Source organism: Varanus komodoensis, unplaced genomic scaffold (assembly GCF_004798865.1).
Source record: "Varanus komodoensis strain SLA01 unplaced genomic scaffold, ASM479886v1 scaffold37, whole genome shotgun sequence".
Taxonomy (NCBI): Eukaryota; Metazoa; Chordata; class Lepidosauria; order Squamata; family Varanidae; genus Varanus; species Varanus komodoensis.
The window spans coordinates 3,251,190-3,268,403 of NW_025335889.1; the positions used below are offsets into that span (position 1 = coordinate 3,251,190).

General features: G+C 44.6%; 1 protein-coding gene across 3 annotated transcripts; it reads right to left on the minus strand.

Moving 5' to 3' along the window:
- Positions 1-337: 337 nt before the first annotated feature.
- SLC2A10 (solute carrier family 2 member 10) lies at positions 338-17,207 on the minus strand. Of its 3 annotated transcripts, none has more exons than XM_044440396.1 (5): positions 16,810-17,207; positions 6,479-7,852; positions 4,883-5,005; positions 936-993; positions 338-774 (listed from the first exon to the last, which is right to left on the minus strand). In XM_044440396.1, the coding sequence occupies exons 1-5, from the start codon at positions 16,811-16,813 to the stop codon at positions 675-677; spliced, it is 1,659 nt and encodes a 552-aa protein (XP_044296331.1). In that variant the 5' UTR covers positions 16,814-17,207; the 3' UTR covers positions 338-674. The 3 variants fall into 3 exon arrangements, with proteins under 3 accessions (XP_044296331.1, XP_044296330.1, XP_044296332.1); XM_044440395.1 differs by having other exon boundaries at positions 936-1,071; XM_044440397.1 differs by lacking the exons at positions 338-774; positions 936-993 and having other exon boundaries at positions 4,889-5,027.
- Positions 17,208-17,214: the final 7 nt, after the last annotated feature.

Genomic DNA, 17,214 nt, shown 5'->3' on the forward strand with positions numbered 1-17,214 from the left:
AGGTTGTTGTGTGCTGCTCTCACAACCTAAGCTACAGTCCACTGGGGATAAAGGTGATGGAAAACAATGCGAAGTTGTAGTAAGCTGCTCTTAGCCTCAGCACAATCCCTACAATAAGGGGATTAATGGCACATCTCAACAATAGTCTTGAACAGGCATTAGAATAAGGACTATGGTGATTTTTCCAACAAAAGGTAAATTCGTGGAGTGCTATAAGACAGGAATGGAAAACATCTGGGAGTTATAGGTCAGAACATCTGGAAAATCACAAATTGCCTATCTCTGCTGTAGACATTAAAGTATTTCACACACATATGTGCAGATACAGAGCACCAAGTGTTGTCATAATTTATGCTTTATTTACCAAATGCTTTTTTAAAAATGTGCTTTGTGAACCCTTCAAGGAGCCTCAGCTATGGCTCCTCTTAAGTGACAGGATATCATGGCATACAAGAGGCATCTTTCCTAGAGACAGGGATGCTACATTCTATGCATAAGAGAACAAACATAAGGGAAGACACCTGAGCTGTCACCATGTGATCTTCAGGCTTTCATAGAATGGGAGATGACTCCTCCTTTGGAAAAGCTATTGAGCAGTTCCAACGCTGTAGAAGGAAACATCCTGATGCTTGAACAATTCTGCCTCTTCTCGAGTGGCAACAATCACAGCCCTCTCAGGAGGCATTAGAATGACCCACTCTTTGGTATTGAGCACGCACGTGAATTTGTCTTCCATTCCATAACTTCTCCCATAACGTATTTCTTTGTAGCAACCTGCCAAACGACGAAAGAATTTGGTTTGGATGTATTGTGTAGGTAAGCCCAAAAATGCAACGTTGCCTGCAATGTGAGCACCAAGGAGAGCTGCAGTGCTCAGCGCTGACTTTGCCACTATTGTGAAGTAAGCCACCCCAAATCAAGTAATCGGGAATTACCGCTTCTTTGAGAACTGCTCATCGATCTCTTCCAGAGATTGTCCTTTGGTTTCTGGTACTAAAAGATAAATAAAGAGAAGGGCCACCACTCCCACCAGTCCATAGAGAAGGAATGTCCATGATATGCCTATGGCATCTGCAAACAGTAACAGAACAGGATTAATATATGACAGAACATCACATTTGCTTGGATATGATGAAGTTTGAAATATAGTCCATTTATCAAATCTGAACAGTGCTGTGTGAGGCATTATCAATCATTACTTAACAGCATCCAGAGGACTTCCTACTGACGGCATCGTCATGCACCATTAGGAATAATGTGCCTGGATATGAACTTGGACACATGGCAAAGACACAGTCCATCCACAGGAAATGTCCCAGGAGTCATTCATTGTAACAGATTGACTTACATTTCTTGTAAGAAAATGGCAGCATTTTATTTTGCTTCATTGTCCCCTTTTCTCCCTTTGTTGTTCTGGCTTTGACTCCAAAATACATAATACAAAAAATTGCATTACATTACATAAAAAGGGAAGTATCACCGTAGTTGAAGTGTTATGTTGTTCTAAAAACACTCAGAATCAGCTGGATTACATATAGTTTGGCTTTACTTAGAGGATACGGATTATACAGTCTCAGAGAGGTAGTCAAGTGTGTGTGTGTGTGTGTGTGTGTGTGTGTGTGTGTGTGTGTGAGAGAGAGAGAGAGAGAGAGAGAGAGAGAGAGAGAGAGAGAGAGAGAGAGAGAGAGAGACTAGCTCATGTTCAACTTTGGGCTTGTGGGCCAAATCTGGCCCTCTAGGGGTCTCCAGAGAGCCATGCCCCCTTTCCCACAACCAGACTGTTTGGTGGTTTGCCAACATTTGTGCACACCCCCCCCCATTTCTAAAATGCTTAAATGCATCTTCTGAGGCTTAATTACCAGCAGTAAAAACTTTAAGCTAAAATATGCTAGCATTTTTGCTCTGAACACCACTAGAATGCAGTCCCTAATAGTTCTCTGACATTCTGTCTTACTTTTGGAGTGTAAGAGATTCAACATGCCTGCTGAATGTTGTCTCTCCATCTCCATGACCATTGCCCATGTAGGCTGGTGCTGACTGGTACTGAAATCCAAAACTTCTGGAGAGCACTCGGTTGGGAAAGACTGATTAGTTCTATGCTTAGCCTACAGTTTCCCCAAGAAACTCAAGACTTCCATCATTTTTATCCTACAACAACCTTGCAGTCTGATAACCATCTCAGGTTATCAGAAGATGACTGCCCCGAGGTGTATTTCAGCACCAGGAGGAGATTTGAACCTACGTCTCTCTGGTCTTAGTTTGTATTCTCCTCTGTATGCTTACCTGATAATGCCTCTTCTCGAGTGGCAACGATCACAGCCCTCTCAGGAGGCATTAGAGAAGCCAAGGTGCTGAGCAGGAGATTAGCCTAAGCATTTTCAAGGTGTTTCACAGGTGAAAACGAAAGAACACTCAGGCATTTGTGACATGCTTGTGCTTCCATGAAAGGTCACAGCCTGACCATATCCTGTTAGCCACTCTGCTACTAAGCAAACAGTCCAAAGAAGGCAGTGAGATTACTAATGGCTTCTAGTCAACACAGTCACATTAAGCTGGTTCTTTTCCATCTGCAGTGGATGCCAGTCCATGTCCCAACAGAATTCTAATTGCTGGTATTTATTTATTTATACATACATACATACATACCATTTCTATGCTGCCCCATTCGCAAAAAGCCTCGGGGCGGCTTACAACATTAATAAATAAACATAAATAAACAGTTATTAGACTTAAAAAACCGGAAACATCTCGGCACGTACATAAAAACCCCAATAAATACAGTTCATAAATTAACAATTAAAATAACTTTTAAATAAAAAGGTCTTGGCCTGGCACCGAAAAACAAATAACGACAGCGCCAGGCAGCCCTCTCTGGGGAGCGCATTCCATAGGTGGGGCGCCACCGCAGAAAAGGCCCTCCTCCGGGTACTCACCCTCCTAATATCTTTCACAGAGGGTTCCCAGAGAAGGGCCTCTGCTGCCGATCTCAAGGGGCGGGAGGGCATATATGGACGAAAGCATTCCTTTAGATAACCCGGTTCCAAGCTGTTGAGGGGTTTATAGGTGATAATCAACACCTTGAATTGAGCCTAGACTTCAATGGGGAGCCAGTGAAGCTGACGGAGAACTGGGGTTATATGAGAACAACACCCAGTCCCTGTCAGCAGCATGGCAGCTCTGTTTTGCACCAATTGAAGTATCCGGACCGTCTTCAAGGGTAGCCCCACGTAGGGCGCGCTACAGAAGTCTAATTGGGATGTTACCAGTGCATGTGTCACTGTCACCAGGCAGTCGTTCTCCAGGAAGGCTGATGGATCAGCCAAAGCTGAAGGAAAGCGCTCCTCGCCACCGCCGACACCTGAGCTTCTAATGACAGCTCAGGGTCGAGGAGCACTCCCAAGCTGCGAACCTTGTCCCTAAGAGGGAGTGCAACCCCATTCAGGACAAGGTCCAGGTCCCCCATCCCGAAGCCCGAACCACCCACCAAAAGGACCTCTGTCTTGTCTGGATTGAGCTTCAGTTTATTGGCCCTCATCCAGCCCATTACCTTGGCCAGGCACCGGTTCAGTACAGCCACTGCCTCACATGGATTGGTTGAAAACAAGAGGTAGAGCTGGGTATCATCAGTGTACTAATGATTCCGCAGCCCACATCTCCTAATGACCTCTCCCAGCGGTTTCATGTAGATGTTGAATAGCAAGGGGAACAAAATGGACCCCTGCGGAACTCCATGGCATAACTGCCATGGCACAGAGCCATAGTCCCCCAGCACCACCTTCTGGAATTGGCCATTGAGATAGGAGCGGAACCACCACAGAGCAGTGCCCCCAACTCCCAATCCCGCTAGCCTATCCAGAAGGATACCATGGTCGATGGTATCGAAAGCCGCTGAGAGGTCCAGGAGAACCAACAGGGACGCACTTCCCGTCTCTCTCCCTGCACAGGTCATCATACAGAGCGACCAAGGCAGATTCAGTACCATACCCGGGTCTGAAGCCGGATTGAAATGGGCCCAGATAATCAGTTTCATCCAAGAGTGCTTGGAGTTGTCCCTCTACCACCTGCTCTAACACCTTGACCAAGAACGGGATGTTGGCCACCGGTCTATAATTGGCGGCCACCTCTGGATCCAGGGATGCCTTCTCTAGGACTGGCCGGACTACCGCCGGCTTTAAAGGGGCAGGTACCCAGCCATCCCTCAGAGAGGCGTTGACAACCTCCAGGATCCAGGTCCCTATCCCGTCCTTGGCTTTCTTGAGTAGCCAAGATGGGCAAGGGTCCAGTAAGCAGGTGGTAGGACGTACTTGTCCAAGCACCTTGTCCACATCATCAGGCCGCAACAACTGAAATCCATCCATCAATTTTGGACCAAAATTATTAACATTCAAAAGTATGTTAACAAAACTATTAACATTCAAATCTCAAAATGGCTTGGGGCCAGTTATCTGGAGGAGCGTTTCTTCCCTTATATACCCACCTGGACCCAAAACTTGTCCTCAGCAAAAGACAATCTGGCATCTTTGCTTAAGGAAATCAAGTTTTTGATTATTAAGAAGGGGGCCTTTTTTGCTGTGGCACCTCAGTTTCGGAATGAATTTCCACGTTGTGCTCTTTCCAGCTCCCAGGAATTTTAGTCTTTCAGTCTCTGTTGTGTTACATCCTTTATTGTATTTTAAATCCTTGCACTGATGCTAGGTTCTGCTTTGGCTTTTACTTCTACTTTATACTGTGTTAAAACTTTTATGGTGCCTTTTATGCTTCATTTTATGCTTTTCTTTGCTGTGAGCCACCCCAAGAGTTTAGGCTATTGCCAGCATAGAAATGTAGCAAACAAAGAAGCAAACGAATTGCTGTGGAGAAAATCAACAGTGCCTATACTTACCAATAAGGTCAAGGAATGTGAGGCTGACCAGCAGATTGGCAGCCCAGTTGAAACTGTTGCAGAAGGCAAAGGCTCTTCCTCGTATGTTGACTGGGTAGATCTCACTGAGGACAAGCCAGGTCACTGCAGCAGGAGAAAGGAAGGCCTGTTAGCAAAACGAGAAAATATTGGTGGGGCTGTGGAGTTGCCACTTGTGTCTTCACTCATGTCACTTTTGTTTCTGGGGAAAGGTAGTATCAGAGCAGCTCTTTGAGGGGCTGCATCCCAGTGGCTGGCAAGTCCAAAGAGGGATAAAATACCTAAAGAGACCACCCTATTCTAGTTTCAGGCTCTTAGTGCCACAACTAAGCCTTAGGAGATACTTTTGAGCCTTCCATAATGGAGAAAAAAACCGCAGGAAAAACTGGCTAAATACCAAAAAATTGATGATTAGTGAAAGGGGGAGAGGCCATAGGAGGGGGCACAGAGTATGGGCTGGGACCCCAGGTCCAGTCGACACCTCTGTCTTAAAGACTAACAGAGTTATTGCGACATAAAGACTTTATGCCCCAAAGGAAATAAACAGGAACAAAGCATCAATACATCTATTGCAAATGCTGATAAACATCAGCATTAGCAGCAAGCTTCTTTGACAAGGAAGAAAGGAGGTGAGGGCTGGGGAAGGATGCAGGGCATAAAGAAATGGTGGTATACATTTGGAGCAATCATACAAAATAAAATTGGACCCTCTTTTAGGAACCTGCATTCATGGAAAACTGCCTAAAGTCTTACATGTAAACTTTTGAAATAGGAGCAAACACCCACCTACCAAACTCTATATGTTTGAAGAATTTCTTTATAAATGTCTGCATACCTACCTATATAAATAAAATTCTGACAGTGCTAGTTCCTGGAACAGCATGTCTAAAAGCAAATCTTTCAGAAACAAGTTGTAATCCGCTCAGTGAACATGAGTTGTTGAGCGGATTGAAAATGCACTACATGAACAGACAGGTGGGAAAAGCCCCAGTTACCACTAGGATTGTAGGAAACCAGATGGGCCCCTATCTCAGTTGCAAAGTGCTTGGTTCTGTTTAAAGATCTCTGCCAGTAAAATAGTAAAGGTCTTGATCCTGGCAAGCAAATGCTGGGATAGGTGGAGACCTGAAGGAACATCGGACTAACGGAGCTCAAAATAAAGCAACAGCCATCTCTACTGATCACCTACGAAGAGAGGTGCACATAGAGTAGCCTAGGGAGAACATGGGTCAAAGTGGGCAATCTTGTTATTACCCAAAAGTAAGACCCATAGAATTCAGTAGTGCTTACTCTCAGGAAGTGGGTATGGTACCACAGTCCAAGAGCAGGAGTCTCTCTCCCCCAAATATTAGAGTTTATGGCAGTATTCTCCAACGTGGTCTCCCCGGATGTGTTGGACCACAACGCCCACATTTTCCAGGTAACATGGCCTTGGCTGAAGAAGGCTGGTAAGTATAATTCATATACTTACATTTTTCCTGTCCTGATTTGATTGCAGCAAACAGAACTGCTGTAACTTAGAAGTACAATCACACACAGTCATATTGTGGGCTGCGTGGGCAGGAGGAGGATACTTACTTGGCCCAAATCCAATCGAGAATGCACTCACAAAAGCCATCAAGCTTAGCAATGTAATCCAATTTAGGAGCATATGTTCCATGGAAGGAGCCTCACCAATAGATGAATTGATGTTTAGCTGCTTTCGCTCTACTGACTGATTGAGAAAATAGGTTTGCTCAGTGTGTGAAGGAGTGTCTCTCTCTCCATTTTTATTACTAGCAAGAGTCTTGGCAATGGTTGCTGGCCTTGTGATGGCAAAAGTAATGTTTACGTGAATTTCACTAGCACCAGATGCCACTGGAAAGATGGATGCAGCTGGCTGCAGGGAGACAGAGTTTATGGGAAGATGAGCCGAGCTGAGCGAAGTGTTGCTTGACCCGCTGAATGTTTCGCAGTCTTTAGCCATCTCTAATGGAATGGAGCAGCTGGTCAGGCCAATAGCGGTAACGGAAAAGGCCATCGCCATACACCCAGCCATCAACAGCACCCTCCTGCCAGCCTTGTCTGCCAACACCATTGCAAGGAGAGTTGCAAGGACCTTCATCACTCCTAGACCAACAGAGGCCAGGATGGCGGAGGAATCACTCTGAAAGCCCACAGAGCGGAAGATCGTGGAAGCGTAGCAAAGGATGTTGGGCTGGCCTGTGAACTGCTGGAAGAGCACCAGTCCAAGGCCAACCAGAGTCCTGCTTCTCATGTTGTCCTTTGCCCTGAAAAGGTCCAAGAAAGAATAATGCTTCTCCTTAGGCCCCGGGGGCATTGCTTCTTCACCATCTCCATTCTTTGGGAGCCTAATGAGGCTTCTGCGAGTCTCGCTGTAGTGTAAAGTCGAGTGCTTTGGGAGAAACAGGATGCTGAGAAACTGAATGACTGTTGGGCCTACAGCCAGACCAAACATGTACCGCCAGCCCTCAGAGGTGCCTGCAAAGATGTAATTCAGAGCATATGAAAGCAAGATGCCCACAGTGATGCCAACTTCATAAAGGGAAACCAGCAGTCCTCGTTGATGGGCGGCCACCATTTCAGAGACATAGATACAGCATGCCATAGATGACAATGAGATTGCAAAACCTACAGTCATGCGCCCACATACCAGCCAAACCAGTGACCCGGCCAGTGTCAGGATGAGGCTGCCACACAGCAAAACTGCATTGCTGATCAAGATTGCATTCTGCCTTCCCTGTCGGTCAATGATGATCCCCCCGACCAAAGAGGCCAGGAGAGCTCCAATGAGCAAGGAACTCACAAGTACTTCCTGCTCAAAACAGCCAAGGCGAAAATCCACCTGCAGTTGTAACAAGGCCCCAGAGATGATTCCGAGCTCATAGCCAAATAACAGGCCACCGAGGAGTGAGACGGCTGAAGTCAGCAGCAGGACCCACAGTGCATGTCCTGTAAACCAAGAACAGCAGCAGTGAGACCTCATGCAGTTCGTCCATCTAGACACAACTTATAGGAAGTAGGAATTCATGTTTTTGTCAATACAGAATTAAGAGTTCTATGTGCAAACAAAAGCAAAAATCTGAAAAAGTAAAAGGATGGTAGTTCTAATCCAGGGGAAAGTAGCTGGAAACTTGGCTACATACAGTTTTAGTTAACCTAAAACTAAAGAGAATTAGCTTAACCAAAAGAGAATTTGCTTATCTCAAGCCAGAATTACTGTGTGCACACACCTGGTCCCTTCTGCAAACAAGATACTATCTTACTTAATGTCTCAACAGGGTACTGTTTAGTCACAGCCCATCTGAACTTGGAATTACAACGCAATCCTCTTCCTGTTTGCTCCTAAGCAGTAGAAATTGTATAGACTTCAACAGGACTTACTGCCAGCTAAGTGTACCTATGTTTGCAGTCTTAGCTGCAAATTAGTGTGTCCAAGTTCAACCCTTTCCTCTGCCATAGATTCGCCAGTTAGCTTCAGATCAGCTGTGCTCCCTCTGCTTCTGTCCCACGTATAAAGTACTGACTTCCTTACAGGGTTGCTGTAGGGTAGCCACCTCCGAAGGTGTCGCCCACACTGGCTTGGAATGATAGGAATTGCAGTCCAACACACTGGAAGGGCAGGTTAGGGAACACTATTACATGTTATATAAATGCCATGTGTAAGTATTCTAAAGTGCTATAGAAACACTTATTAGTACCAGCTAACTTTGAAAATAATGAAGAGAGAGATACTGTGCATTTCTCTTCTGCAAACACGCCCTCCATTTACAGGCAAGAACTACGATACTGCATGCCTCAAATACTGTGCTCCGTGCCTCTTGCCCAAGAGCAGCAATGTCAGACCTCTTCCAGCCTGGAGCTGAATTCAGTTTTGCCTTCCAGTAGTTGGCAGGGCTGAAAGCAAAAGGGATGGGAACAAAACTTAAATTAAAAGCTCTTATTGCTGGTAATTCAGCTTCAGGAGAGGGATTTCAAACTTTTGGGGGCTTTTGGGGAGAAAGGTTGTGCTAAAGCCGCAAGAAACCACCAAATGATCAGCAGGTGAGAAGGCTGGAGCCTCTGAGGAAACCCAGAGTGGCAGATTGGGACTGTGAGCCTGAGGTGCAACCCGTGTCCATAACACCTCATGAACACTTTAAATTTCTCAGAGTGGCAGCTGCTTCTGTACTGCAATCTGTTGATGTGTGTGCTGCAGCTCACCGCAATGGCAGGACGATGTTTTAAAAAAAGGCTCGTTGGCTCTGAGGAGGGAGCCACACTGCAGCCAGATGAAGACAGCTGCCACGCTGAATCCTCTTCAGACTCGGTGCTGCAAGTGCTGCTTGGCCTCGTCTCACCCAGATGTCTCCTTGCGCCAGGAGAAGTTCCCCTGATCCCTAATGCATTCCCTCCTGCTTCGGCCTCACAGAAACTAGGAACGGTGCTGACATTTTCGGCGTGAATGCAAGCCTTCTGGGAGACAGTGACACAGAGCAGAGCAGGCGGCCAATTCGCCATAGGGCTTCTCAGCTAACTGCTGCTGGCTGGTTTTAAACTGTCAACAGCTCACTGGCCAGGAGAGTTCTACCTATGTCTTTGTTGGTTTGTATTACTGTTTCAGCATTCGGTACACAGAGTGACAACATCTGTGCCACTTCTTCCTACCCGTCAGGAACCTTGCAGGTAACAAATGACTGATGTATTGTTCTAATACCCTTGATAGCTGAAAACAGACTTCTTCACCATGTTGACTACCCGGATCATCTCTCACTGTGTGTAACACTTCCCAAACATAGGAGAGCCAGATGCATACCAGTTGCTGGGGGACTTGGGCCAGATGGTGGTGTTGCACTCGTATTCTGCTTGTGCGATCTGGTGGGCAGCTGATTGGCCATTGTCTAGACAGAACACAGGACTAGATGGATCCTTGCTCAGATCCAGCATGACCCTTCTTATGTTCTGGTGAAGCCTATTTCAGAGCCAAATCAGCGTGGGATAATTCCAACGTACTGCAGCTGAGGTGGCAGAGATCCACTTGCCATGAAATTGCCTGGTGGTAGTGGGGTTTACCCGCTTGTCAAAATACATAATCGAAGACTGGCTGGCTTAAGGGGTTCTGCCGCACCAGGCAGGCAGGACATCCATGTGCCCAGGAGCTAGAATCCAGGTCAGAGCCCTCTGTGGTAACACAAAGGATTCTGGGTCAGCTGTCAAGCTAATATACCAGAAGCAGGCTTAGGCGCTCACTGTGGCTTTTTCTTCCACTCCTTCACCCTCAGCCCTGTGTCTTTCCAAAGCAGAATGACCTGCTCTGATTGCTAAACCCTATTGTGTTTCCTGATTTTTTAAAAAATCATTATTTTATTACTTATTATTCTCAAAAATGTGCAGTCTGGATCAGTTTTTTTAAAGGCCCCAGAAAACTGCACAATTCTCTGTTACTTGGCCATCTTTCCTACTTACAGATTTGCAATATATGTTATCTTACCTGGTCAATGTCCTTGTCTGTTTCAGCTATTCACTGTTTCAGTTGTCTCTACTCCAAAGGGGTTGAGAAGTGCAGTAAATAACATTTTTGTTTAATAACATAAGTAACAAGGAAAGAATGCTTATGGGTAGATTTATTTTCACACGGTTTTCAAGCTATCAGTTGGAAATCACGAGTAAAAGGGTGTGGGGGGAGTCGGTGCACCAAAAAGGGGTGGCAACAAGACCTCCCCTTACCTATGCAATCACCGCCTCAGTGCCCTCCACACTTCTGACACTTCCCTTGGTCCTTTGACAACTGAACTTACAAGCACATCGACCAGGCAAGTAGCATTTATTTCTGACAGGTGCAATTTGTAATTGTACAACACAGCAACTCAGCATGACTAGTTACTCATAATGGGTTCCTGTGTCATGTGAACCCAGTTGTCATTTTTGGAAGCATCCAGTGTTGAAAACCAGAATGTACTCTTACTACTTCTTTGATGCATTATCTTTGTTTTTGAGGTATGCTTTTCACATGGAGATAAATTCATTCTAACTTGACTTTTTTCTCTTAAATTGGTACTCCGGAAAGGTACCACAATGTCAATACAAGTTTTTGTTGAATCCACAATTCAGAGAAATCAGTGGTTGGTAGATCAAGGGTCCCATATTCCAATTGTTTAGTGATAAAAGATGTCATTTTATTTTGCAGAACCATTACGGATGGATCCAGATTAAATGAGTAGCATTTTAGTTCTACTGAAATTAAAGGGGACTAATTCATAACATGCTTTTCACAACAATGCCAACAGAACCTAAATAAAGTAGTCCAGATCTAACCCTTATGGTCCGATCCTATCACATGAGATATTTACTCAGCAGCATATCCCATGAAGATCAGCAGGACTTACTCTCAAATAAGTATCTATCAGAGTGTAATTTTGCTCTTTCAGTTCAATATGCTGGCCTAATTGTTCACCATGATAAATAGTCTGGAAAAACAATTTTGAATAATGGAAATGTTTCTCTTGTTAGGACTTTATATAATTATTTTTACAATCTTTAATGCATTTGGCACAGTCTATTATCTCATGATATCTTTGGTTAATAAATTTGCATTTATTATGTTGTCAAACCTCCATTTGTTTTTCCCCCTTGTGGTATATGCTGAAAAATCCTGACATCTGTGTAGCTCCTCTATTTCTAAATGCTTTGTATGGATAGGTAGCCAATTAGAAACCATTTTTGTTCAGGACAAGCAAAAGAGCTCAGCAAAAAACCGGAAAGGTCCGTTAGTTTCTACCTGGAAACTCTATTAGTACATATGGTGTTGCTGTGAATGTTGAGCCTGATTCAATTAGATTTGCATGCAATTTCCATTCCCTTTATGCCTAATAACAGATTGTGGGCTTTGATTAAAATGCACCTTGTTACTCAGACACTGCATTAAGCAAAAAGTGCAAGAAGCAAAGGCCGGGGGATAGCAAAGCAACAGTAGCTAGTAGAACGAAGCCTATGGCAGCACTGAGGGCAACAGCTCACTTTATGCCACCACACAGTTGGCATCATCATCCAATGCCCACGACGATGCCAGTGTGGCCTAGTGGTTAGAGTGCTATACTGGAACAGGGGAGATCCTGGTTCTAGTCCCCACTCAGCCAAGAAGCCCACTGATGACTTGAGTCCAGTCATAAACCCTCAACCTAAACTCTCTACTTCACAGGTTTGTTGCAATAGGGAGGAGGAAGGAGGGATTATGTAAGGCATCTTGGATTCCTTGCAGAAAAAAAGGTGGGATAGATACACACACCACACAGGTTAGGTTTTGTACCTCTTACAGTGCAATCTTATGCATCCCTGCACAAAAGCAGTGACTTACTCTCAGGTAAACATGCATAAGGTTCAGCAGCATACAAAACTCCCAGGATGGCTAACCTGATATCTGTTCTGACAACAGAATGCCAAGTAGCAGTCAAAACAAGATAATACATACATGAAATAATGATAATCTAAAGGTTTGTAGTGACCTAAATGGATAAATGTTGTCTATGGGGTTGCAATGGGTCGGACATGCTTTGTGACCAGCAACAACAACAAATAGATAAAAAAAAACTTTCAACAGATCAAACTGCAAGTAGGAACATAAGTTTTTGAATGTTACCTCACCTCTCACTTTTTGTGTTCTACATGAAGAATTTTTGAGTGTGGAGGTCCGAACATCCAGCCATGCAAAACTACCAGTCTTGAAATGGCTTAGGTTAGGAGCCCGGAGAGAACTAGCCAAACCCTCTTAGATTACTGCAAAGCACTGTATGTGGGGCTGCCCTAGAAGACCGCTCAGAAGCTGCAGCTCATGCAGAACGTGGCAGCCAGATTAATACCTGGGATCCATAGGTCTGAACATATTAGAGCAGTGCTGGTCTGCTTACACTGGCTGCCTGCGTGCTTCCATCCCCAAGACAAGGTGCTGGGTTTAACCTGTAAAGCCTTGACAATGCACTTCTTCCAACCACAAGCCACCCAGACAATGCACCCAACATCCAAGACTTTCCAGTGAGTGCCAACTATGAGGGAGGTGTGAGGGGTAGAAACAAGAGGGAGAGTTTCCCTTGTGGTAGGTCACCTACACAAAGATCTACTTGAGTCCCACCTGCCACCAGCTTTTTCCGTGTGACCCTTTTTTATCAAGGTTTAAAAGATATACTTGGCTAGCCAAGGGCTTCAGAGAATTATCTATTCTGTTTTTTAACAGAGCTATTCGTTATTGTATGTTTTTAGCTGTATGTTCTTTTTTTGTTTTAAAATATTTGTAAATTGATATGATTTATGGCACTATCTTGTATTATTTTTATAAACTGTTGTAAACTATCCAGAGAACTTCAGCAATTGGGCAGTATAAAAATGAAATAATACTAATAATAATCAGCTCCTGAGAACTTTAGTACTACATAACTGACAACTCTAATTTTCAAGATGTTTCACTGTTCCTGATTCTCTTCTACCATGACTTTTTCCCCGCCCCATAATTTTTGGCTGGGGCTTTGCACACACTACCCAGCCATTAAGTGATCAAAAGAAACTTTGCCAAAAAGGAAGGTGGGATGAGGGAGGTTAAATAAATGGTTGAAGTGAGTGTTATGGAAAATCAACATATCCCAAAATTTGGGAGTAAGGAGTCAGCAAAACTGCCATGTGAATATTTGGGAGAGGGCTGAGAATCAGTGTGGTATAGTGGTTAAGACTGTGTGACTGGGACTCAGGTGATCTGGGTTCTGGTCCCTTCTGGGCTGTAAAGCCAACTGGGTGACTCTGAGCCAGTCACAGTCCAGCCAAACCTACTTCACAGGGTTGTTGTTGTGGGGATATGATTCAGAGCAGGAGAAGAATGATGTACATCACTTTGAGTTCTTTAAAAAAGAGGAAAGGTGGAATATAAATCTAATAAATAAGTAAAAAGGAAGTTTCTAGCTCTATGATTTTAAATACTGTTGCAATGCTGGCATTTTTCAAAGTGGGAGAGGAAATGGAGAAACAAAAGGGCAGTCTGTGAAATATTTTAGTTGTCTAACCTTGCTGGTACACGACAAACTTGTCTGAAACTAGAGATGATAACTCCATGAGCAGCCAGTAAAGTGGCTGTAGAACTGGATAGGTGGAAGGCAAAGGGCATTGAAAGGTAAGGCCTTGCATCTTGAGCTTATGGATCTACAATATTTGCTTTTTAATAGAACCCTCTGCTCACCGTTCTTTTCCATGAAAAGTCACTCCACACGCTTTCTTCATTTCAGCAAGTTACTTTAGCAAAAAATAAATACAGGTATTTATTGTACCTGTTGTTAATTAGTTGTCAAAAACCCTTTGCTGGTCCTACTGCAAAACATCTGTGCTTGTGAATCCTGATTCATCTTTTACAAGCTCAAATCAAGAGATTACAATGGGTGTGTAAATTAAAGATGCTGGAATTACTTTAGCAGGAGAGTTTCTCATACAAGCAACTGATCAGTCAGTGTGTGAACAGAATGCTAGTCTAGATAGGCTTCTGGTCTAAAGCAGGATGGCTCTTATTTCCTTATGGTGGTTCTCTTGATTATTATGCTTATCCTGAGGGTTGAGGTAAGTAACAAGAAGAACCCTCTCCTCCAAACAAACACTAGAGAATATACATGGCATATAATTAAATTCACCGGGTTGCATCCATTGCTGGCCATCCACAAAGAGAATGGAAACTGTAGGTGGAATGCATTCCCCCTTTCCCTCAACCTCACAAAGGTATTCTAAAGGGTTAGAGGACCCTGTGGAACAAATCTGGAAGATGCATGAAAGGGTATCAAAGGCAAAGAAATTTCCCCACCATTTTTCAACTTAACTTTGACGTTGAAAGATTCACCTAAACTGAATCTTGAAATACTTCCGAAGGGTTGCAAGCCTATGCACACATACTAAGGGTAAGTCCCACTGGATGCTGTGAAACATATATTTGAGCAAACTTGTATAGGTCTGTGTTAAGGTTGAACCAAACACTGAATATTTCTTCCCCCAATTTGAAAATGGGTAGGAATTCAACTGAGGTAATTTCTTGCAGTGCAGAATATTGTTCCAAATATGTATAGCCACTTTTTTCCCAACATTTAAAGATTTAAGTAAGATATCACATCCTCTCCCATGAAAACCCATAGAGATCAATTCTTTGATCATGAACAATACAAAACTGAGTGGTCTAGTCAACACTGTGTAAGACAGAATGAAGCTCCAGGGTGATCTTGATAAACTTCAATGCTGGGCTGAAAGCAACAGAATTAGATTCAGCGGGGACAAGGGACAAGTGTGCCACCTAGGAAAAGAACTAAATGCATCGACACAAGATGAAGAATACATGGCTCAACAGAACTTAAAAAGAGAAAGAACAAAAAGAGTTATTGTGGACAACAGACTAAATATGAGCCAGCAATGCAATGCAGCTGCAAAAAGGGCAAATGCTATGTTAATGCATCCTAACATAGTATTTGCCCTTTTTGCAGAACTGTTACTTCCAAATCACTGGAAGTAGTAGTTATACTTATTCACTAGTCAGACCTCATCTATAATACTGTGTCCGTTTCTGGGCACCAAGATTTAAGGAAGATGCAGAAAAATTGGAAAGCAACCGGAGGAGGGCAACAAAAATGATCCAGGGTTTGGAAACACTGCCCTGCGAGGAGAGACTGAGGGAACTGAGCATGTTCAGCCTTGAGAAGAGAACACTGAGGGGGGACTTGATATCACTGTGTAAGAACCTGAACGGCTGTAGCAAAGAGGAAGGTCACAATCTTTTCTTACTGATACCAGAGTGTAATGTACAGAATAAACAACTCAAGTTGCAACAACCCAGATCCAGGCTTAGTATCCGGAAATGTTTCCTCACTGTCAGAGCGATACAGCAGTGGAACCAGTTGCCAGTCATGGCTCTCCCACACTAGAGACATTCAAAGAGAAACTGGACAATCACCAGAGTGGGTTGGTGTCAATTGGTGACCTGCGACAGCAGGAGGTTGGGCCTGATGGCCTTCTTGCCCCCTTCAACTCAACCATTCTATGGTTCTGTGAAATGAAGAATAATGTCATGAATCTGTGCACCAGATTTCATTCTGAAAGCCTCATGTTCAAAGAAGTTATCACTTTATAAACCAATAAGCAAGCCAGATATTCAGCAAGTGTGTTGCACCAGGGGCCTCACTTTACTAGGCCAGGAATTGCTCATGCTTACTCAGAAGTGCAGCTACCTTCAGCTGAACTTGTTTTGATGAATATATTTATAATATTTATTAGCCACCCAACAAAAAAAAGTTCTCCAGGTGACATTCAGAACATATTTAGGACTACTGCCTTACCAGTCTTACACGTGCATCTCCTATATGCTCTCTCTCTATAGATATGCTCAGATGTATGCCCCCTTGTACTTAACGGGCTTACACCAAACTAAATATGCACAGGATTGCAGCTGTACAAACACTTACTTGGACCTACACATTGTGCTCAAACTACAACTTTAATAGCAAAACTATGACTGTTTTTGGCATTAGCGCTGGAATTTCTGGCCTTTGCCTGAGCTCTCCCCTTTCAGTCGGGACCTAGAATTTAAAGGAGAAGGACAATTTTTCCTGAACCGACTTTGGGGGGCATCTTTCTTCCCTGCATTCTTGCAAAGCTGACAGACACAAACGCTCAGAGGGCAGTCTGTTGGGTAGTCTTAATGCACGCTATTCCCGGGATGGGACTGAGATGTCTGAACAAGAGAACGCCTCGGAAAGCCATGGGAGAAAAAAACACGCAAGAGGAAAAAGTTAAGTGTGCCTTCCTCTCCTCCTTCTGTAAAGCAAGCCAGCAAATCGAAGCCAGCACTAAAGGCAAACACTCCCGACCGGCCGCTGCCTCCCCCCGCCCCGTGTTCCCCACATCCCAGGCTAGGGAGGACTTACCCATGGCGCGGGACGAGGCACAGAGAGTTCAAACGCAAGTTTGCTCCCCAGTCCAGCTCGGCGGGCGAGAACGAAATCCCGGCGGGCCTCTGGGAGCGAAGCCTCAAGCAAGCGGTTCAGCGCTCTCCAGCCGGCGGTTGTTGCAGCGTGGAAAGGAGGCACGTCCTGCATTCCAGCGCCAGCAGCTCCGCTAGGATGCGCGCCCGGCCGGGAGTTTTTGGGCTCTTCCAAATACCGGATCGGGAATTCGCATTCCGGATGCTGCCCCTCCGTGTAGCCGCGACAAAGCAGGCACCGTGGCAAGCTGGGAAAGAGGGACCGGGCTAGGGTTCGCCGCGGACGCTGAAGTTTTCCTCCGGATCTCCGGGACGCTGAAGCTCCCCACGGGGCCCGGCCGCCTGCGCT

Bases quoted from the DNA above. Each gene is read 5' to 3' on its own strand.
- SLC2A10 (XM_044440395.1), bottom strand. The intron at 5,006-6,478 runs GTAAGTATCCTC...CTCCTGCTGCAG, and splicing joins CTCGATTGGATTTGGGCCAA to TGACCTGGCTTGTCCTCAGT. The intron at 1,072-4,882 runs GTAAGTATAGGC...TACTGTTTGCAG, and splicing joins CACATTCCTTGACCTTATTG to ATGCCATAGGCATATCATGG.